This window comes from Nanorana parkeri, unplaced genomic scaffold, assembly GCF_000935625.1.
Source record: "Nanorana parkeri isolate BGI_ZX_2015 unplaced genomic scaffold, ASM93562v1 scaffold109, whole genome shotgun sequence".
In the NCBI taxonomy this organism is placed as follows: Eukaryota; Metazoa; Chordata; class Amphibia; order Anura; family Dicroglossidae; genus Nanorana; species Nanorana parkeri.
In genome coordinates, this window is record NW_017306377.1 from 306,739 (window position 1) to 329,578 (window position 22,840).

Here is a 22,840-nt window from a genome sequence, read left to right on the forward strand (position 1 = left end):
GTGGGGGGGTGGAAGCTCTGATGTAAAAGAGGGGACTGCTGATTTGAGAGGGGGGACTCTGATGTGAAAGGGGAACTCTGATGTGAAAGAGGGGGCTGCTGATGTGAATGAGGGCTACTAATGCAAAGGGTAACTCTAATGTGTAGTGGGATCTTGATTTGAAAGCGGCACATTGAGTGTGAAAAGGGAAACCCACTTTGTGTGTTTTTGGGTGACTAAAAAAAGTTTGAGAAATGCTAACCTATAGCACATAAAAGGTCACCCACCTCTGCTACAGACAGCCGTCTCTACAAATTTTCCATGCAAACAAGAAAAAAGTGCAATCATACTGGACACTTCAGGAGCCTGCACACATATAAGAGAACATGCCATTAAGCCATTAAATAAATACTATTTTCTTTTGGATATTTAATTCTCCTGCTTTCTAGTATCTTTTTTTTTTTTTTTTACCCCAAAAGGTAGCATTAGTCTATAAGGGTTAAATACTAGACATTCTTCTCTTCTTATTCCGTGTTTCATTTGTCATTTTCATAAACAGTTGCATTCCCTCAGGTAACAAAAAGAAAAAAAAAAAAAGAAAAAGGTTTTATGGGTCATTAAAATGTGATTAGCATCTCTCTGGAGAGAGGCTGAACGGGGCTTATCAGCTCTGTTTTAATAGGGTTGTTAAAAAACTAGGATTGACAGAAGGGCATGTGAGGCCCCTCCTTCTCCCTCAAGTAGCAGCTACAGGAATGAAGGATATATTTGGTGAAATGAACAGCCCTGAAGAACAACTGCCAATTTGCAGTTGGGGAGAGAGACAGTGAAGACAGAGGAGACTGGGACAGAGAGTATAAAAATATTTCACTATCTTCCTCTACAATCACTGCAAAAGCCACACTGACCCAAGAAACCAGAAGGCTTTTTAGACATGCACTGGACTTATTTTGTGCATTTTTGCTTTCCTTTTACCTTTTTTTTTACCTTTTGAAATATTTTTATATACCGGCAGCTGTTTTCACAAAACTGAGATGTATTGTCTCAGAGCCTTTTCTGAATAACAACTGCAAAAAAAGGCAGCCTGCTACCTGCAAAAGGACGTACGTTTTAGGAATTTTGTGATCTGTTGCTGAGCAGACACGTGGAGAAACGAACTGCCAGTCAAGTGTGGATTGTGAAGTCTTCAGAAACCTGAAAAGGAGGCTGAATAGGAGGCTTGAGCTACAGGTTGTGGAGGCAAGCGGTTATCATCACAGCTTAGGATGACTAGAGGTCAACGAGATGACATTGCCCTATTGTCCACCTGGGTCTAGACTTTGATCCTTATCGAAAGAGGAGTGTCTACACTGATGGGGCTCTATGCTGGTCGATGTGGGCTGAGATGTCATCCTGATCCTTCGAGAAAGCTCCAGACTTCATAGTTCAGCGACTTTTAATTACACACTTTTGAGACTGTAGAAGAAATTGATGGCAGAACTTTGCTTTCAGGCTCCCTCTGTCTTAAGACCTGGTGGAGTTAAGTAGATTTTATGCTTTATCTTGACCCTCTTTTGTCTTGGCCAGTGCTTATCTATAGAGGTAGATCGCTTTCCACTTGCTGTATCCCATTCAGCATCTTCTTGAAACACTTGGAGCTTCCTACCGTTCAGCTTTGTGAACTTCTGAAGGATCTATATGTTCCAGGACATAATGAGGTGTTGGATATGGCTCCTGGTAGCCACTGTACTGTGCCAGCAGCTTACAATTTTCCAGGTGCTGGCAGCCAGAAAAGAGCGCAAAAAGGGAAAAGACCCACATCAGTTCATTGATCCTTTAAATCTTACGCTGTCCAACAGTGAGGAATCATATGATCCTGACAAGGTACGTGAGTGATGCGCAGACACCTCCATCATCCTTTTTTTGTTCCGCTGCAAACTTGTGCTTATTCTAAAACTTTCATTGCTCCTTTAGGTGCTTTCTTAGAGCTTAGGTAATATAGGCATTTGCCTAAGGCAGTGCTTATGAAGGGGGCAACAAAATATATTTTGCAATAATTATGTGTTTTGTTCTCTGCATTTATATTCTTCTTAATCATTCTCTGATTTGCCCATAATCAATTTGAAGATGCATCCAGTTATCCCATTGCTAGAAGGATGCATCAAGGTATCCCACTGCTATATTACTTTTAATATAAAAGTAGATAGTAACCACCTACTTAAAAATAATAGAGGGAATCTACTACTGGAGGAATCCTATTTTGCACATATTTGAACATTTTCATGCACTGTGATCTAATTTAAGAAGATGGTACAAAGAGTGAGGATCAAAGTGCAATTACTTATATCAATGGGTCAGATTTCAACTGTCAGACTGTCTAGCAATAATGATAATTAATGCCTGGTTGCTGTCGGTGAATGCACTTTGGGCATTTTGTTTTTGGCTTTCTAAAGAAACCCATCTCAGGCTGTGGTGGCATGGGCTCCATGCAGGGACCTGTACAGACACGTTTAATAATTAATGTTATATGTATGACACACTTGTTTTACAGCTGTGAAACAAAAAGCTTGTTGGTACTTGTTTTGTGGCAGCTGCGCATGGCTTTAAATCAGTTTCCTTGCTTGGACCAGGCAGCCAGTGAAGGGGGTCAATGCCTAGGTGATTATAAGCACTCGCATGTGACCCTAGAGCTTGTTGTCTCCCATTACAATTTCCCAACCTGCTGTAAAATGTCTGAGGCAGTTCAGGATTGCTTTATTTTTAAGATTCTTAGATGTCTGAGTCAAGCCTGTAAAGGTCTACATTTGTGATTGCTTCTTTGTGCTCTGTTCAGATGTCACCAAAGTCAGGGAGATGAGCTGAGTGGGTCACTTCTGCCTTTCTCAGGGAGAAATCTGGCAGTCTTTGGAAAGCGGTAAAGAGGTTTTCCGCCTTCTATGTGAAAGTGGAAAACCTCTACGCTTGCCCTCCCACCAATTGGCAGGGGTACCCTGCTTAGAACCTTTGCCGAACAGCTGTTTTACTACCGCCACCAGGCTGTCCTGAGGTTTCACCGCTCTGAGCTGTCATCATTCTTTGCTTGATCTCGCAGACCCATTACTTTTTAAAGGGCTTCCTAGGGTGGACTGCTCCTCTGGCACACACACTGCCATGGAATAAGATGGGCATGGGTAAGCTCTGGCAGCTTCCTAGCTTGCAAAGCAACTGGTTGGTGAATGGGACACCCTACCAGTCATGAGAAGGGGGTTAGTTGTAAGTGTCCTTACTGAAAATTAAAAAAACCTCTTTAAGGAACCCATTCAAGGACAAAAATCATGCATGTTATTCTAAAGCTGCCCATGGACTTGTGTGGTGGTCATTAATACATTGACATTCCAGCCGCCCTTGGGCAAGCTATCTGCATAGTGCTCCAGAGCCTTATCAGGTTTATATGAATGGAAAGGGGTGGGGATCTGTGAATAGGAATTGGGTTATCTGCGAGAACACCAGCTATTTGCATATGATCTCAAACTTGTTGTTTAGCCATTCTCCCTGTAGGTTGGGGCGTAGAGGTGCCCCATTCACCCAATCTGGCCACACAAAAAAGGATGACTTTCATCTCAGGTCTACTATATTGTGCAATGATCAGAAAAAAGCTGCATAAACATTTAGACTACTTAGAAACTTCTTCAGGTACATTTGGACAGTTGGTGATTTTTGCCTGTGTTTGTAGTCACTGTTCCTCCTGAGTATGACATAGCTGTCCTAGAAGATGTCATACACCTGGTTCAATGATTGGTATTTGCCATTATAACCATTTTTTCCAGCAATGACAGCAGGCGAGAGCTAAAAATAATAGTCATAGTGCCGAAATTAATGATTGATATGGCAAATAACATGTTTATAATAGCTCAGTGAATCAAGCCTAACATAAAATTATAGTTAAAAAAGGACAATTAGTGTATGCTTTGTGAACTGTGCAGAGATGGCTATCTACTGAAAATGTCTGGTTGTCTCATGCCTGGTCCAAGGAATTGGCCAAGTGTGGACAAATCCAGGAACCAGCGTAAATTTTTTTTTAGGAGCCAGCTCCATTGAAAACAACTAGAGAAAACCTCGAAAGTTAGATGCCAGCTGTCATTTTTAAGGCACATTGGCTACCTAACTCCTGGGATTTGTCCAGCCCAGGGATTGGTGGGTTCATAGGTGCACCTAAGGTTCCAAAAAGGATAGCTTCCGACACTGGGATCTTCCAACTTGGCAGCAGGCGTATGGGGAAATGGACACGCCCGCTGACGACAATTGAGTGTTTGTTGTAGCAAGCCTGCAAAACTAGACTGAGGGAAGAGATCGGAGGAGATCGCTTGTTGACACCTTGAAATTTTATGTCTTGGACTGTTGATAAGAATGTGCAACTTCTCACTTATGTATATGACTATAGCATTTACAAGGTGGCCGGTCACTTATTGGGCAATGTATTACTTATTACATCTTCTATTCCATGAAACTCTCAGTCCGTGATCTGTACAGCCTGGCAGAATGAATGGGAGACACTGTGAGACAGAGAAGGGCTGTCCAGGAAGAGGTAGTGGGGCTGTGAACAGGGAGAGGTGTGCAATTCAGCGTAAAGAGGATGAGATAATGAGAGTGAACATGTGGAATGAAAGGGATGTATTACAAGAAGTCAGAGCTGTTTACGTTGTGGGGAGAGCAGGAATGCAGTGCAGTTATTGGACTGAGGAACGTCCCTGTGACAGAGATGTTTTAAATAGCTCTGGAACCAGAGAGATGCCCTGCCAGCTTCAAGTGGTGGAATGTGTACATAGGAGAGAGATGCCAGGCCTGAGGAGGGATGAGCGGCGGATAGAAATGTGTGTAACCATGTACCCTCTCTTTCCCTCTCGCTCTCTCTCTTTTTTTTTTCTCTTGACAAAAAATCTCTGACCTCTTTAAAGTGGACCTCTCAGTAACTCTACAAGTCTGTAAGAATCAATTCCTGACACAATGCATAGCAACAGAATCATTTTTCATAAAAGCTTTATATTTAACCCTTAAAAAGCCATCCTTGACCTCCAGGCAATTGACTTTGCCTAGCTTGAGATGTAGGGTTGCCACCTTTTCTTCAAGCGAAACCCAAACACGCTAGCAATGCGCAAACATTTTTTTTGGAGAATAAGTCGCGGCTTATTCATATGAAAATAGTGCCACCCATTCATATGTAAATATCACAGTGGAGACTATTTCCAGTGGGTGGCCAGTAGCCCCTATTTTAATTTTGGTTGCCCGTCTGTATGACATCTGTCCGGGTTTCTGCTGCCATCAAACCCGGACACAGCATTCAAGACCCGGACAGTCTGGGTGATTCCTGGACAGGCGGCAACCCTACTGAGATGATGTCATTAGTCTGCTGCAGGGAGTAGGAAGCATTTCTTTTGTCTCCTGTTCCCCTGTGATCAGAGGACAACATTATTACCTTGTAGCTGCAGGGGCAGACATTTAGGCCTAGATCACACCGTGCGTGAGCAGCATGCAGTTATTTGCGAGTTTATGCTTGTGCACATTTTTATGCACGTTTTTACGCGCGTACATGCAGACATCCGATTTGACAGCTCATAAAACATTGCAGGCAATGGAAGAACCCGCTTATAAACACGCAAAAACGCTCATGGCTTCTGCCACACGTTTTTGGGCATTTCCATTAAAGTCTATGGGGCAAAAACATGCTTTTAACTGCCCAAAGAAGCTCCTGTACCTTTTCGGGCGTTTGGCTTTTACCTGCTGGCGTTTTTCTGCTCAGGTGTGCACCAGGGCCATTGAAAATCATGTGATTTCTTGTGTTGGACATTTAAAAACGCTTTTCCAACTGCTCAAAAGCTCCTGTGCCGTCGGAACACTAAAAAAAACAGCAGATAGCAAAGAAAGCATTAGCTATTTAAGGGCGCCTCCCTTAAATGACTTATTTCAGGTTGGGATCCCTGTCTTCCATGCAGGTTATGTTGCTGCAGTCTCTTTCTGATAGTAGATGCATGCCCTCTGACATCAACTGTTGTATGAGTTACCTTCAGATCAAATGAAAAGGATATACTCACCTGATTCGTCAGGTAAGCAGGGCTAAATGTAGAGCAGGGAAGCCACCGCTCGTTTTGTCCAAGTGATCTCGGTGATGTCGCCGAGATCACTTGTATGCAACTTGCATACAGTAAAATAAATAAAAGTAAATAAAAATGAATACAAAAAAATAATAAGACACAAAAATTAAGATAAAAAAGTGTTTAAAAAGTTTTTAAAAATAAGATAAATAAATGTTTTAAAAAGTGAAAATATTTATAATAATTAAATAAATAAAAAAAGTGATAAAAAAGTTTTTTTTAAAAAGTTAAAGAAATTAAAACCAACCCTGCCACCCCCGCCATCTGGTTGCCATTCTCCATTGGGGGAGGGGGGGGGGGGGCGTATTGAGGAACCTGACCTTGTGGCAGCAGAGAGAGTAAATCCGGCCCTGGGGGCAGGGACTGATATGAATGTGGAAATATGTAAGGCACTGCGTAAATTGTTGCCGCTACATAAAAAACTGTGATAAATAAATAACATTGTAGACTATGCAGTTACTGTTTGGGTAATCTGATAGCCGCGGGTGCTCGCTGTCAAAATACAATAGCCGGAAGAAGAGCTTATTCCGTCAACGCTGTGTAGCTATAAACAATGAGTGTCTTTAAGTCTTTACCAGTTTGACTTCCTATAGACTTGTGATTTTCTTATCACCGAACAACAACTTCCAGTAAGATGTGTCAATCACGCGGACACCAATGAACAGGGTGGGGGAGCAGCTGCTGTCATCCCTGATAAGATCCATGTATCACTTTGTAGCCAGAAGCCAGTTCTGTCTCTCTGCTCTAAACATGCCTTATCTGACTTCAGATCGAGACAATGAAAACTGGAAATGAAGAAAACGCTGATCGCCATGATTAATTTCAGTTTCAAATGTTAACACGGAATGGAGAAGGGAGCCCCGTGTATGAAGAGCGCCTGTGTTGCCACAGCAAACAATCAGATTCCAGCTGTCATCTTTTTTTTTTTTAGTGTACGCTGTAAAATGTAGATGAAAATGGAGGTGGTGCACCAGCATAGGAGGCCAGGACTTATTTCATTGCACATGAGCCCAGGGGCTTTAAACTGTGTCTCTGCCTCTGTGTGACACTGAATAGTACTGTACAAGGATCCTAATCTTCTTCATTCTAATCAATGTTATCTTTCTTATAAAGACAGGACGGGGGCGGTGACTAGACATGTGCACATGTTTCGGATGAAACAAATGAACATGAAAACCATTTTCATTCCTTTCGTCGGTGGAAACATATTTTACTGCTGTTTCGGATTCGGAGGATTGCTTAATGATAATACAGACAATAGTTTTGCTCATTCTCTTAGTAACCACTAATAAAAGGGTCACCTGTCCCTCTGACCACCAATGTAAGAGAGAATTTCTCCTGTGTCCACCAATGTCAAATACATTTCTCCAGTGCCCACCAATGTAAAAGATATTTCTCCACCAATGTAAGGTGGTACTTCTCCCAGTCTACCAATGTAAGGGAGTCCTTTTCCCACAGTGAAAGGGTCACCTGCTCCAGTGTCCACCAATGCAAGGGGGAAAATCTCCACTGTCGAAAAGTGTTAAGAGGAATTTCTTCTCCACTTCCCACCAATGTACCGGGGAATTTCTCCACTGTCCACAAAATAAAGAGGCACTACAATTTATTAGGGGTGCACAGATGCCAAGTACCGTACTTGGTATAAGTACAGATACTTTTCAAGCTCCAAGACTAGACTAGAGAAAAACTCAAAAGTTAGGAGGCAGCTGTCATTTCTAAGGAGCTTTTGCTTTGAGGCTTTGGGAATTGTGCATCCCTGACCTTAATGTATGATTTGTTATATATATAGATATACAGTATATCATATATTTATACTGTATATATGTATTACATAATTTATAATATATATATATACAGTATTTATTATGGATGCACCGATACCATTTTTTCAAGACCCAGTAAACAGCAGTAAAATAAACAGATTAAAGTTAGAAGAAATATGGAGGCCATTGCTAAGCTCCAGAAAATGCTAGCTTCCTGGCTGTCTCTTCAATATACTTGGAGCCATTGACCTAGACCAAACATGCGGCAAGTGAAGTTAAGATACCTGATCTGAATAGCTTGCCATACAACAGTACGGCTGCAGCAACCACATACACCAGGTGTTGTAACCAACTTCATTGTACATCAATGGAAAATGGACACCCCAACAACCCCTACGCTCTGATGCTTTTTAGCCCCACCCAGGGGCTTATTTATAGATTTTGTTTGCATTCATGTACAGTAAAGTTCTTGCAACAACTATCTCATGTAGTCGGCGCAGCTGTATTCTTGTATGGGTAACAGATTGGAGATAGGACAAGATGGGTCCTAGTGTTTGGCCAAAACACACCACCTATGGAATACATCCCTAAAGGAGCCTGCAGTGGTTTGAGGTGCTGGTCCACCTGATCTGACCACTTGTTTCAAGTCAATGATTTGGAAAGTATTGAGGTCACTGGATTAGCATGAAAGCCAAGCCACTGGCACATTGAGAAAAACAGGTCAGCAATGCGTGATACACATTTCTTCGAGGTTTCCTTGAATAACTCAGTTACCATGGATACCAAAGTGCTGTTTCTTTCCAAAATGGACAAGTGTAAGAAAGATGGTTTAATGTCTGCTTCATGTGACAAACAGCAGTAATGAAAATGTTTTAGGGCCTCATATGCCGGTCTTATTCTTTGGCAGAGTCCCCATGCCAGTCCTATGTAACATGGCCAGGGGTTTTTATGTGTGCTGCTTTCTGCTTCTGGGATAAAATCCCATTTGCTCAGCAGGGTCGTGCCTTCTTCCAAACTTTTGATAACAAACATATGGCCCAGCATGGTAGTGATGAGTTTAAGAGAGATCTGCTTAAAGAGTGACTCCAGAAAATTGGTCTGATAGAAAAGCGGACGTCTTGGTGGCTTCTGTTAGTTACTTCTTTATGTGAAAGAAATAGATTCAATCATATTACAAAGGTCATTACTCATTTCCATATATTTTCTGCCAGGTTCTGGGACCATAGTAGCTTGATCAATTGTTAAAGCTGAACTTCAGGCCAAACCGCTACATACACAAATCATACACATATACTGTATAACAGAGCTGTTATACAAATGGCTTTTTATTTCTGTCCATCCAGAGAGTTACACAGCTCTGCCACCACACAGCCCTGTTTTGTAGGCAAGAAGACATGATTTTTCTTTGCTGCATTTTACAGGTCTCCTTTCCATCTTCAGCCTGTGATTGGACAGTGAAAGAAGCAGCAGACTGATGATGTTATCCCACGCCCACTCTGTTTTCTCCTTCTATCAGCATGCTTCTTGCACTATAGCACAACTGATTGGCTCTTGGTGCTGCTTCTACCTCCCTGTCTGCTCTGCTGTACAGGGTTTGCAAGAGGCTGATACCAAGTCAAATTCATTTAAAGGAGATCTATGAGGTGCCGAAGTTAGAGCCGACCTGTGACAAAGAAGCTGTCACAAGTCGTCTCTATTGATTGGGAAGTGATTGAACACATAACGTCGCTTGCTCACTTCCCGATCATCTCCCTGACTGGAGGATAGGACGAGGGAGGAGGCGGGCACAGCTGGTTTTACCTCTAGATAGGCAGAGCCCACTGTCAATCAGCCAGCTGGGTGGAACTCAACAGTATTGTCGGTATCCATCCCGGCTGTGGACAATAGCTCACTGTATACTGTGCTTTGGGTCACAGGAGGAGGTTAGTATATGTCCTCCGGTGACCCTAAAGAGAACTATGGGATAAAAAGGTTACCCCATAGTTCTCTTTTTTTTAAAATTCAAAAGTCAATTTTATTGAGTAAATATACGATACATGGTAATTACATACAAGTATAAAACAGTCGGAATACAAGCGGGATAACATCAGTGGTGTGCCAATGGTGTAGGGCAATCGTCACAGAGCGAGAACAGCCCTGACGGGCATGCCCCTGCGCATAACTATTTTGTACAAGCATGGTTATCCAACATTTCTCAGAGATAAGCACATCGTGTTACTCCAATGTCAACCGAGGTTAGTTACAAAGACCAGCAGAAGGAGTAGGTCAATCGTGGTGTGATCCGTGTACCCCCTAGCTTCAGACATCAAAACAGCATAGTTAATGGTATAGGCTTGGCAATTAATAAATGGGGAGAAGGAGGGGGCAAAAAAGGGGAAAGGTCGGAGGAGCGAAAAAGCGACCTAGCCTGCACCAACGTCAGAGCAATGGTGGGGTGGAGACGTATCGCAGGAGCCAAAGATTAGGAGAGCCATGGCAGTCCCTCCAGGACAAAGTTGGCATCCTCTCCCTCCATGTTGACCCATTGCTTGGTCTGCCGGTGACAGCACCAATCCAAGACCCGTGCGAGTGCGGTCGCTTTATAGTATTTGGCCATGTCCGGGAGGCCTATACCCACTCTGTTTTTAGGAAGAGTAACAATGTCATATCGGATTCTCGCTGGAGCATGGGACCACAAAAAGGCAGTGAACATTTGACGCAAGCAACAGAAAAACAGCGGAGGGATACGGATGGGAAGGGCCTGAAACAGGTACAAAATCCTTGGAAGAACCGTCATCTTGATGGCGTTGCATCGGCCAAACCAAGACAGCGATAGAGAGTGCCAAGATAAGAGGTCCTGCTTGGTCTTCTGGAGCAATGGGGCAAAATTAAGGTCATATAATCGAGCGCAATCAGCAGCCATATACGTGCCCAGATACTTCAGGGCGTCTATCGACCAGGCAAAGGGGTGAGAAGACTGTAAGTAGTCCACCTCCGTCCGTGGGAGGGTGATATTGAGAGCCGCTGACTTGGAAAAATTGATTTTAAAATTGGAAAGGGAAGAGTAGAGCTCGAGTTCACGTAGGAGAGCAGGGAGGGATGTGCGCGGGTTCGAGATAAAGAAGATCAAGTCGTCTGCGAAGGCCGCGACCTTATGCTCGCCAGAGCTTTTCAGTAGGCCATGGAAGGAAGGTAAGGAACGTATCCGGCAAAGAAAGGGTTCCAGGGTAAGAATAAAGATGAGTGGGGAGAGAGGGCATCCTTGCCTCATTCCATTGGAGATGGTAAAGAAATCCGAGCGAGTCTCGTTCACACGGACAGCAGCCGATGGGAGTGAGTAAAGTGCGGAAATCCATTGCAACATACCGGGGCCTAGACCTATGTGGCGTAGGGCCGCCCGGAGAAAGCTCCACTCTGTCAAACGCCTTCTCCGCATCCGTGGATAACAGCATGAAGGGTGACAGGGTGGAGCGGGTGTGATGGATTGCGTTGATCACTCTAGTGGTGTTGTCTCTCGGCTCCCGTCCCGGAACGAAACCCACCTGATCCAAGTGTACGAGGTCAGGGATGTAGGGAAGCAGTCTATTGGCCAGAATCTTGGCGAAGAGCTTCAAGTCTAGGTTGAGAAGGGATATCGGACGATAGCTACCACACTGCGAGGGGTCTTTATCAGGTTTGGGAATGACCGCAATGTGTGCCCGCAAGGCATCTTTTGGAAGGGTAGAGCCCGAGATAAGGGAGTTGAACTTGGACAGGAAGTGGGGGGCAAGAAGGTGGGAGAAGGATTTGTAGTATGGTAAAGTGTAACCATCAGGGCCAGGTGTTTTACCCGTTTTGGCCTGTTTAAGGGCAAGGTCATATTCTGCCGAGGAGATCGGGGCCTCAAGCTGCGCACAAACCTCCGCTGCTTCAGTGAGTCCCAGAGAGGGCATCTGGGACTCACTGATGTATCGGAGAGAGGTTGCATCATCTTGAGAGGATGAGGGCCTATCCGTCCCTGCGTGAAGGTTGTAGAGTGAACCATAGAAGGACATGAATTCCTGGGCCATGGCAGCGGAAGACGTCAGTCTAACCCCTGCGCCAGAGGTGAGGTGGGGTATGAATGTCGTGGCTCGAGGGCCACGTAAGGCCGATGCTAGGGTCCTACCCGGCTTGTTAGAGAGTTCATACATGGTACGGCGGCCTTTCAGGAGACTCTGGCGTACTTTAGATAGGAGAAGCTCATTGAGTTCAGTTCGAAGTAGGCCTAACTCCTGAAGTTGAGTAACCGCCAAAGATTTCTTATGCGCAGCTTCTAGATTGTGAAGTTTAGCGAAAAGCTGGGCTATCCTGGCCGACTTTTCCCGCTTCCTACGGGCGCCATGTCTGATCAGGACTCCCCGCACTACGCACTTGTGAGACTCCCATACCAGCGGGGGAGCCACAGCGGGGGAGCAGTTTTCAGAGAAATAGGAGGAGATTGTGGATTCCAGGTCAGATCTAATCTCCGGGTCTTGTAGAAGGGATTCGTTTAAACGCCATGAGGGACTTCTTGGGGTCCACGGGAGCAGTTCCAGCGCCATATGCACCGGGGCATGATCGGACAATAGAATGTCGGCGATCGAGGCGTCCCGTACTAGCGGGAGATCCCTGTGCCTGAGAAAAAAATAGTCCAGTCTGGAGTAGGTGTTGTGAACAGGGGAATAAAACGTATAATCGCGGGTCTGCGGATATAAAAAGCGCCACACGTCAGTTAGTTGGAGGAGGTGGAGTTCAGATTTCAGTTTCTTGAGGCGTGAGTAGGAGAGGTGGGAGGCTGCCCTAGACACATCTAGTAGGGAATCAAGACTAAAATTAAAGTCCCCCCCAGGACCAACAGACCCTCCTCGAATTCAAGTAAAAGGGGGAATACACGTTGGAGGAAGGAAATGTGGTCTACGTTGGGAAGGTATAGATTGACCAGTGTGACCAGTTTATCTCCCACCAAACCTTTCACAAACAGGAACCTACCCTCCGGATCGGACTTGAGGTCCCTAAAAGTCCATGCCACCGATCTAGACAGTATTATACTGACACCCTTGGACCTGGCAATGGGGGACGGGCAGTGGTAAGAGATAGGGAAGTCTCTGTTCTGTAGTTTTGGAACTTTGTCAAGTTTAAAGTGGGTCTCCTGGAGGAATACCACCTGTGAACCCGCTTTCTTCAGGTCCACCAGGAGCCTGGATCGCTTCTCAGGGACGCCAAGTCCTTTAACATTAAAGGTAGTGAAGCGTAACGGACCCATCAAACCCTCAGAGGGGGAGACCAAGCCCCTAGATATGAAAGGGAACAGAAGTGAGTAAAGTGCGGAAATCCATTGCAACATACCGGGGCCTAGACCTATGTGGCGTAGGGCCGCCCGGAGAAAGCTCCACTCTGTCAAACGCCTTCTCCGCATCCGTGGATAACAGCATGAAGGGTGACAGGGTGGAGCGGGTGTGATGGATTGCGTTGATCACTCTAGTGGTGTTGTCTCTCGGCTCCCGTCCCGGAACGAAACCCACCTGATCCAAGTGTACGAGGTCAGGGATGTAGGGAAGCAGTCTATTGGCCAGAATCTTGGCGAAGAGCTTCAAGTCTAGGTTGAGAAGGGATATCGGACGATAGCTACCACACTGCGAGGGGTCTTTATCAGGTTTGGGAATGACCGCAATGTGTGCCCGCAAGGCATCTTTTGGAAGGGTAGAGCCCGAGATAAGGGAGTTGAACTTGGACAGGAAGTGGGGGGCAAGAAGGTGGGAGAAGGATTTGTAGTATGGTAAAGTGTAACCATCAGGGCCAGGTGTTTTACCCGTTTTGGCCTGTTTAAGGGCAAGGTCATATTCTGCCGAGGAGATCGGGGCCTCAAGCTGCGCACAAACCTCCGCTGCTTCAGTGAGTCCCAGAGAGGGCATCTGGGACTCACTGATGTATCGGAGAGAGGTTGCATCATCTTGAGAGGATGAGGGCCTATCCGTCCCTGCGTGAAGGTTGTAGAGTGAACCATAGAAGGACATGAATTCCTGGGCCATGGCAGCGGAAGACGTCAGTCTAACCCCTGCGCCAGAGGTGAGGTGGGGTATGAATGTCGTGGCTCGAGGGCCACGTAAGGCCGATGCTAGGGTCTTACCCGGCTTGTTAGAGAGTTCGTACATGGTACGGCAGCCTTTCAGGAGACTCTGGCGTACGTTAGATAGGAGAAGCTCATTGAGTTCAGTTCGAAGTAGGCCTAACTCCTGAAATTGAGTAACCGCCAAAGATTTCTTATGCGCAGCTTCTAGATTGTGAAGTTTAGCGAAAAGCTGGGCTATCCTGGCCGACTTTTCCCTCTTCCTACGGGCGCCATGTCTGATCAGGACTCCCCGCACTACGCACTTGTGAGACTCCCATACCAGCGGGGGAGCCACAGCGGGGGAGCAGTTTTCAGAGAAATAGGAGGAGATTGTGGATTCCAGGTCAGATCTAATCTCCGGGTCTTGTAGAAGGGATTCGTTTAAACGCCATGAGGGACTTCTTGGGGTCCACGGGAGCAGTTCCAGCGCCATATGCACCGGGGCATGATCGGACAATAGAATGTCGGCGATCGAGGCGTCCCGTACTAGCGGGACATCCCTGTGCCTGAGAAAAAAAATAGTCCAGTCTGGAGTAGGTGTTGTGAACAGGGGAACAAAACGTATAATCGCGGGTCTGCGGATATAAAAAGCGCCACACGTCAGTTAGTTGGAGGAGGTGGAGTTCAGATTTCAGTTTCTTGAGGCGTGAGTAGGAGAGGTGGGAGGCTGCCCTAGACACATCTAGTAGGGAATCAAGGCTTAAATTAAAATCCCCCCCAGGACCAACAGACCCTCCTCGAATTCAAGTAAAAGGGGGAATACACGTTGGAGGAAGGAAATGTGGTCTACGTTGGGAAGGTATAGATTGACCAGTGTGACCAGTTTATCTCCCACCAAACCTTTCACAAACAGGAACCTACCCTCCGGATCGGACTTGAGGTCCCTAAAAGTCCATGCCACCGATCTAGACAGTATTATACTGACACCCTTGGACCTGGCAATGGGGGACGGGCAGTGGTAAGAGATAGGGAAGTCTCTGTTCTGTAGTTTTGGAACTTTGTCAAGTTTAAAGTGGGTCTCCTGGAGGAATACCACCTGTGAACCCGCTTTCTTCAGGTCCACCAGGAGCCTGGATCGCTTCTCAGGGACGCCAAGTCCTTTAACATTAAAGGTAGTGAAGCGTAACGGACCCATCAAACCCTCAGAGGGGGAGACCAAGCCCCTAGATATGAAAGGGAACAAGAGAGAGGGGAGCAGAAGAGAAAGTAGGAGTGAGGGGGCAGTTGAGAGGTAGGAAAGGAGGGGGGACGACAAGGGAGGAGGCAAGGAGGGGCAGGGAATATAGAAGGCAAGGGGATGACACCTGGATCAAATAACAGCTAAATTAGGCACGGGCCTATGCGAATGCAACACTGTATCCTCAAGTCCGAAGACAGGAGGGTACCACCTATGTGGGGTATGGGGTTGGCGGTAAGCGATCAAGTGAGAGCTCAGGGGGGGAGATGCTCTCATTCGTACAGGTCAGTTCAAAGTAGCGATATATGGTGTATACCGTGTGGAACAGAGGTTAACGTTTGCATAAGTAGAAGTAGTAACAGAAACATGAACATAAGCGTGAACATACAACTGAAAATATATAGCCCAAGGAGCAATTGGGTGCCGGAAGCAGTACAGTAATCCGGTCAGTAGGGGTAACCAGAACGCGCCCGGTGAGCACCCGAGGCCATTCCCCCAGGTAAGAGGGGGGGGGGGATGGGCCACCTCAAGGGTGTCGAGGCAAAGGGCCATCCATCTTGCTGGTATCTCCAGGGAGTGCCCAAGGTCCAAAGCCGACCCAAGCACTCCGGAGACACCGCTACCGGTACTCACCAGGCGGCCCAGGCAACCGCGTGCCATCAGCCTCCCCATGCAGGAAGAGGCCTCCAGACAGGGTAATAGAGCGGAGCCACGTCCCCGTCACCCCCCCGGGGCAGCCTCCACCAGTCCCGGAGGGGGGGGAAGCGAGTGCCCCATGATAAGTACAGCAACCTGTAGAGACTATGCATGAAGGTCATTATAGGAAAAGTTAAAACCGTCCTTAGGATCTGATCTACCCTAACCCCTCGCACCACACAGCTCAGGTAGTTAGCCTGCAGGGAAAAAAGGTTAACAAGGTTAACAACAATGCAACATTGCAGGTCTGGTATAAAACAAAAGGTGCGATGGGGGGAGGACCCAAAACAGGAGACCATGTCAGCGAAGGATACGGTGATGACCTTACACTTTACAGTTCAGGGTTCCCTGCCGTCCCGGGGCTGGGTAAGGACCTCTTGGTGGGAGGGTCGCTGCCGACTCCTGGCTCTACGCTGTTCCCTCTGGGGTAGCGAAGTGGGCTCCGGGACGTCTTCCGGAAATTCCAACCAGTTGGGTACTTCCACCGGATCCGCCTCCAGGAAGCGAAAGAGGGCAGGTAGCTGGTCAGGTGCGTGTAGGTGAAAAGTAGAATCAGCTCGTTTAACAACCAGGTGGAATGGGTGGCCCCAGCGATATGTGGCAGACGAGGAGCGGATAAGATCTAGTAGAGGGCGCACTAGACGCCGCATGCGGAGAGTGTGGCGGGAAAGGTCTGGCATGATGCGAACAGTGGCGCCATCGAAATCAGAGGGACCTTGTCTCCAGGCTTGACGGATGACTTCTTCTTTAATAGAGAAAAAGTGCACTCTGCACAGAACATCACAGGGGGCTGAGATTGTGGGAGGGCGAGCCCCATTGACGCGGTGCACCCTATCAAGCTCTAAAGGGGCATCATGGGGTTTGCCCAGAAGAGTATTCAATATGGAAGTCACTGTGTCTCTCAGGTGGATGCCCGCTGTAGCCTCAGGGATGCCCCGCAGACGTAGGTTATTCCTTCGGTTTCTATTCTCAGAGTCATCTAGGCGCAAGTGCATAGTCAGCAGGCGATTTCTTGTCAAAAGCGTGTCCGCTTCCAGCGCCTCCATCCTGGTGGAAAGGGATGCGGTAGTGTGCTCCACCTCTGTAACGCGTTCATCCACCTCTGATATGCGGTGGGTAAGATCGTGGAGCTCCTTCTTTAAAGCCGCCACAATGGAGGAGGCCATAGCATCCAGATCCCGTTTTGTGGGCAGATGTGGGAGCAGGGCCTGTAGATCGGGCTCCCCCTGGACGCCGGGGCCTACCTCGTGTGGGATCGAGGTCACATAGGGCTGGGACGTGTGTGAGCCCTGAGAGTCCGCCATCAGGAGATCAGTCGAGTGAATCGGGGATCGAGAGGTGCCGGGGCCGCTAGCGTCCTCTGTGTCAGCCGCCTGCGTCATAAGGCCGCGTCCCTGCTTCTTGGCCGACATTAGGCCCGCCGCGGAGGCCCGCGTGAGTGCCATAGTGGTTGTAGTAGGGGCGGGTGCCGGGATGGGTGAAGCGGGCCGGCGAGTGAAGAAATGGTGGAGGAGGGTGGCTCGGGAATCGCTATGTCGTTTCTGCTCCTTGGGCATGAAGAAGAGCGGTACGTACTGTCCGTTATAGCATTTAACCTGTATGGTGCGGGCAGAGCTCCCCCGAGTTGCTTCTTCACGCGGCCATGTCCAGACCACGCCCCCATAGTTCTCTTTTAATGTCATGCTAAAAGAGAACCAAAGCCAAACCTTTTTTTTTGGCCTTAGTCCTCTTTTAGGTTAAAGGAGTACATTTACACCTGCCCTTAAGTCAGCATCTAGTGGGCTACTGCTACTATATTGTCGGGATCCACCACACCGCCTGATTGACAGCTGGATCTGCCTCTCTAGAGCCACAGCCAGCTGTGCCCACCCCCTCCCCTGTTTGTCCCTCCAATGAGCACTGGAGGAACAGAAACGAACTGCCTGCCGGACAGGCCTTTGCACTGTGCTGTTTGCATGGTCTGATTAATTGATATTAGGATGCAGCTGAATCTGTGATCAATAAATAAAAATAAATCTGTATTTCTATATTGAATTTCCTTCTAGTTCTATCCCACTCCTAATAACCAGCTCCATCTTGATGTTTCTAAACTTACTTATTAAAGATTCCCATAGGATGGACTTCCTCAATGCAGTGACACAATTTCACTCAGCCCTGTAAATATGCATTTCCTTGTCTCACAGTGTCTGCCTTTTGAACTACAGCTTAATGTCTGAACAATGTGACATTATCAGTGCTTGCTGGAAGCAATGCATGATTTGATATGTAGTCTTGAGAAATCAAGATTGCCCCACATCAAGCAGCAGGGAAAGAGACGCAAAGCACACTGGGAATCCATGAAATTGGTGAAACTGATGGGCAGACAGAAGGCAGCGCTCACTACATAAAAGGGATATTTTAAAGTAAGCTTTGCTTGTATTATGAGAAACAAGTCTAGTATGTATTCCTATTACAATGCTGATGTTATAACAGGAGAGGATATGCTGGGACTTTAGATCTCCTTTAACTTGCAGAATTCTTAGCATGGTTATCAATTACTATGGTTGATTTATAATAGATTAAGTTGATTGTAGTATAACTGAAATTGTAATACTGTGTTGGGCATGGCGTGATTTTGGATCTTTATTAATGGAGCTGGAGAACTGCAGAATTTATTGAGTGATTAGTATATATAAATTAAGCTGTTATAGAAATCTTCACCCATCTGGATTCATTTTGAGAACATTTGTTTGTAGTGTTTTTCATTCTTTTTTTTTTTCAAAGTATCATGTATTTGTGCTGAGCTTTGACCATGCATGCATAAAGTTTTTTTTTTTTCATGCCGAGCTACCTGAATGGGCTTACATGGCTTGGTATTGGTTGGTAAATGTTTGCCATGTGTTGCTCCAAGTTCATAGATCTAGACAGAACACAAATTCCCTTTTAATGGATGTAACTCAAAAGGGGAGAAAGTGTTAAAACAACCAATTCGATTGCCAATGTTTACAGATTCCATGGTCAAATATGAATGGTTGTGTGAGCATCAGCGTGTCCCCAGTCCATCCCTAGAGACTCAGCTATTCCCCTATTAGATCCCGCCATCTTGCCTCTCCAACAGCATAGTGGAGGTAAAGCCAAGCTGTCAATCACAGTGTGAACATCAAAGAGACCTTTACCCTTCAAAAGAAGGGTAATAAACAGTCACTGGTTGCCTCTCCTTGCATACGTCAGTGGCCATTGGGGAATGGTTAAAGTGTTTTTCAAGAAAGTCAACATTTGCATATTAATAACAGCCCTATTTAGTATGAAGCTCTCCAATCAGCAGTGCACATGCAGAGCTATAGGTCTGACTCAGCAGGAGATGTGTCTGCAAAGAGACCACTGCTTCCCCACAGAGAGCAAGGCTCCTTCTATGGAGCATGCTGGAAGGGGACAGGCTTTGCTACTTAGACTGTGACTGCTTTTTGTAATGTGCCAGCAAAGTATCTAGCTAGGTTAAAGCTGAAAGTTTAATGGGGCATTAAACACCTGTAAAGGGACCAAAGTTTAGACTTTGAACATTTATAACTAGGCTCCTACATGTCCAAAACCAAATTGGCTCCTGGTTTTCAAGACTTCTGTTTCACACTTTGCACTGACGTGCTGTCCCATTCATGGATCAGGCTGAGCAGAGCAAAAGAGATGTGACAGAAGAATGTTAGATCATTAGTATGGAATGTTGAAGGGAAGGTGTATTGGTGACCATCAATGTCTCTGTTGAAGATGGGAAAGTGATGAATGGTGTATTCAGAGGTAATGAGATTTGTATGTTATGGTGGAAGCTTGTGCGATGAGTGTTGATAGGTATGTTTTGTAGGGGCTGTTGATTGATTTTCTCACGTTACACACTGCAGTATTCAGTGCCTGATGGATTCCACCTTGTTGTGTAGCACCTATGTATGTTAGCTGTACACCAGGGTCAACTGCAGGCAACACCTAAAGCCATGTAGTAAACCCTTCAGGATTCATTACCTGATGTATTCCATCTTGTCATGTAGCACCTATGTATGGGTTACCTGTATACTAGTGTCATCTCTAGGCAACACCTAAAGCCTTGTAGGAAACATTGCAGTGTCCAGTCCTACATGGATTCCACCTTGTCATATAGCACCTATCTATGGGTTATCTGTATACTGGTGTCAACTCCAGGCAACACCTAAATCCTTGTAGAAAACACTGCAATGTTCAGTCTCTCTTGGAATCCACCATATGGCACCTATATTTGGGTTATCTGTAGACTAGTGCCAGCCCCAGGCAACACCTAAAGCCCTGTAGGAAACATTGTCACATGGTTCAATTCAGAGCATTAGTGCCATGTTAATGCATTCTAATGTACGTTAAATTTTGTATGCTTTTTGGGAATAGTATTTGCACACATCTGTGCTGCAGGCTTATTTTTTATTGTTTTATTTGATCTTGATGATGTAACAAGATGGTGGCCACTACTCACCTCCCGCTGATAGGAGTTCACCCCACCTGGTATAAATAGGAAAGGTTGCCAAGGTAATTAATAGGAAAGAGATCATAAAGCTGGAACTTTTCCCCAGAAAAGATAGCAGTTTTACCCATGGTCCATCAGAGATCCACATTTTGTCCACCTCTGTCCAGTTCTGGTGTGAGTGAGCAAGCTGATACCAGATGTCTGATACATCTGTAAAAAACTTTGATGTCAATAGGAACTAGATTTAAGGGAAATCATATATGAGATATATTTTAAAGTCTATCAAAAAATAGTAACACAGCAATTTAGTTTTTGTCCCCACCCCCCTGAAACATAGTTTTATAACTTGTTGATCCAATCCATTTTTTTAGGCTCTAGCTCCATTTACCACAACTAGAGAAAACCTCAAAAGGTAGGCACTGGCTGTAATTTTTAAGGAGCATTGGCTACCTAGATCCCAGTGTTTGTCCAGCCCTGCTCAAGTCCTTGTGTTTTCTGGTATCTGGTCCTGATTCCCTGCAGTATTTGCATTGCCCATTCAGATAAAGCAACAGGTTTGTTTAAATCCCCCACCTCTCCCCCAGGATGTTCTTATCTTTCTTTACATCCGTGCCCAGTACCCAGTTCCCAGTGCATCCTCCATACCCATCACTTCTGGGTATGGAGGAACATATTACTTCAATTAGTACTGTGATGAAAGGCCGGTGTTAGTAATTAGGGATGCACAGATACTTATCGAGTACCAGTGCAGATACTTGGCATTTTCATGAGAACTATCAGGGTTCCAGCGTTTGCAGCTGGGACCTGGCTCTGGCGCTCCACCACTGTGCTGAAATTATTAGTCGATATTGTTTTAGAAAAACTGTCACATGACAATAAACAAAAATGTATCAGTACTCGTACTTATAAGTACTCAGCAAGTACCAGTACTCGTACTCGCAAAACTGGTATCTGTGCATCCCTTTATTTATATTTATAAAAACAAAATTGTACATTAAAACAGAGATGTACAAATCCCAGGAGCTCCGTATGCTCCTTACAAATGACAGCTGCATCCTAATTTAGTCTAGTCTTAGAGCTCAAAAGTATCGGTACATGTACTCATACTTGTACCGAGTACTGTACTTGGTATCTGTGCAACCCTATTAGTTATAATTCTAGTGACTCCGACCTCAATTTATATTGTTCCCAGTGCGGAAAAAGACGGTAAGCGCTTGGGGAGGGCTAAGTTAAAGTGAAGTTTCTTTGCTCTGTGTGGGCAAACCACTGGTTCATTTTAACCACCTCCGGGCCGGCCGTAGTAAAAAAACGGCCGGCCCGAGCTCTCTAGATCTGAGCGGGCGTCTTTAGACGTCCGCTCAGACACGCCCCCCCGCGCGCGCATTAAGATCACTGGAACTCATTTGTGGCTATGCTGTACAAGGGATTCTCTGCTGCCGATTGCCAATCTTAAATTTTATGCATAAATTCTACCATTCTTCAGATCATGCCTGGTCCCATTACACCAGCTCATATGGTCTGACCTTCTAAACACCCCACAGTGTAGAGCACAAAACACCTGACAGTTTCTAATATCTCTCGGGGAGGGTAAGATCTCTCTGCTGAGTTCCCGGGTATGCACAACTGCTGTGGCCATTATGGGGGTCCCCTTCCCTCCTTTTTTTTAAAAGTTCTAATTACAGTTGTGTGAAAAAGAAAGTACACCCTCTTTTATTATGGTTTTACAGGGCATAATAAAAATCATCTGGCCCTTAGCAGGCCTTAAATGTAGGCAAATACAACTTCAGATAAAAAACAACACATGACACATTACAGACTGTCATTATGTATTCTACAGAAGTCAGGTGTTAAAAACTAAGTACACCCTTAATGCTTTTATAGGAATTAAGAGACTAAGTAGAGCCAGGTGCTGCTAATAAAATGCCCTTGATTAATTAATCTTCACAAGAATAACCACCCCTATGAAAGTCAAAGTTTCAGCAGTTTGCTGGTCTGGGGCATTCATTGGTGTATTACCACAATGCAAAGGAGTTAAGACATCAGCAATGATCTTAGATAAGTGATTGTTGCTGCCCATCAATCTGGGAAGGGTTAAAGGGCCATTTCCAAACAATTTAAAGTGACACTAAACTCAGGAGTTATATCTCAAAAACGCATTCAAGTATCTTAACTATTACCAAAAATGAATCTCTGAATTGGTGGTGACACTGTCCTTCCTTCTGGAGGGTGACTACTTTTGTTCCCCATGGTCCCTGCGTGTGTTGTAAAGTAGCCACAGCTCCAAGCCTGCTCCCGTGATGGACTATAACTTCAATACAAATTAATAAATTAAACATGAGATTGTAGCCCACCACAGGAGTGATCTTGGAGCAGTGGTTACTTTACAACACACCAGGGACCATGGGGAACAAAAGTAGCCACCCTCCAGAAGGAAGGACAGTGTCAGCACCCTACAGCCAAGTGATACATAAAAAGGATACATTTTTGTTAAGAATTAAGGTACTTCAATGCATTTTTAAGATTTAACTTCTGAATTTAGTGCCATCAGTAAGTTGCCAATCTTTATATATA

General features: G+C 45.6%; 1 protein-coding gene across 2 annotated transcripts in view; it reads left to right on the plus strand.

Moving 5' to 3' along the window:
* The first annotated feature begins 1,218 nt into the window (after positions 1-1,218).
* FAM132A (family with sequence similarity 132 member A) overlaps positions 1,219-22,840 on the plus strand; it is a 63,000-nt gene continuing 41,378 nt past the window's right edge. For both annotated transcript variants that reach the window (XM_018553090.1, XM_018553089.1), the window contains exon 1: positions 1,219-1,842. In XM_018553090.1, coding sequence (XP_018408592.1) covers positions 1,657-1,842 — 186 coding nt within the window. In that variant the 5' untranslated portion in view covers positions 1,219-1,656. The remainder of the gene's footprint in view (positions 1,843-22,840) is intronic.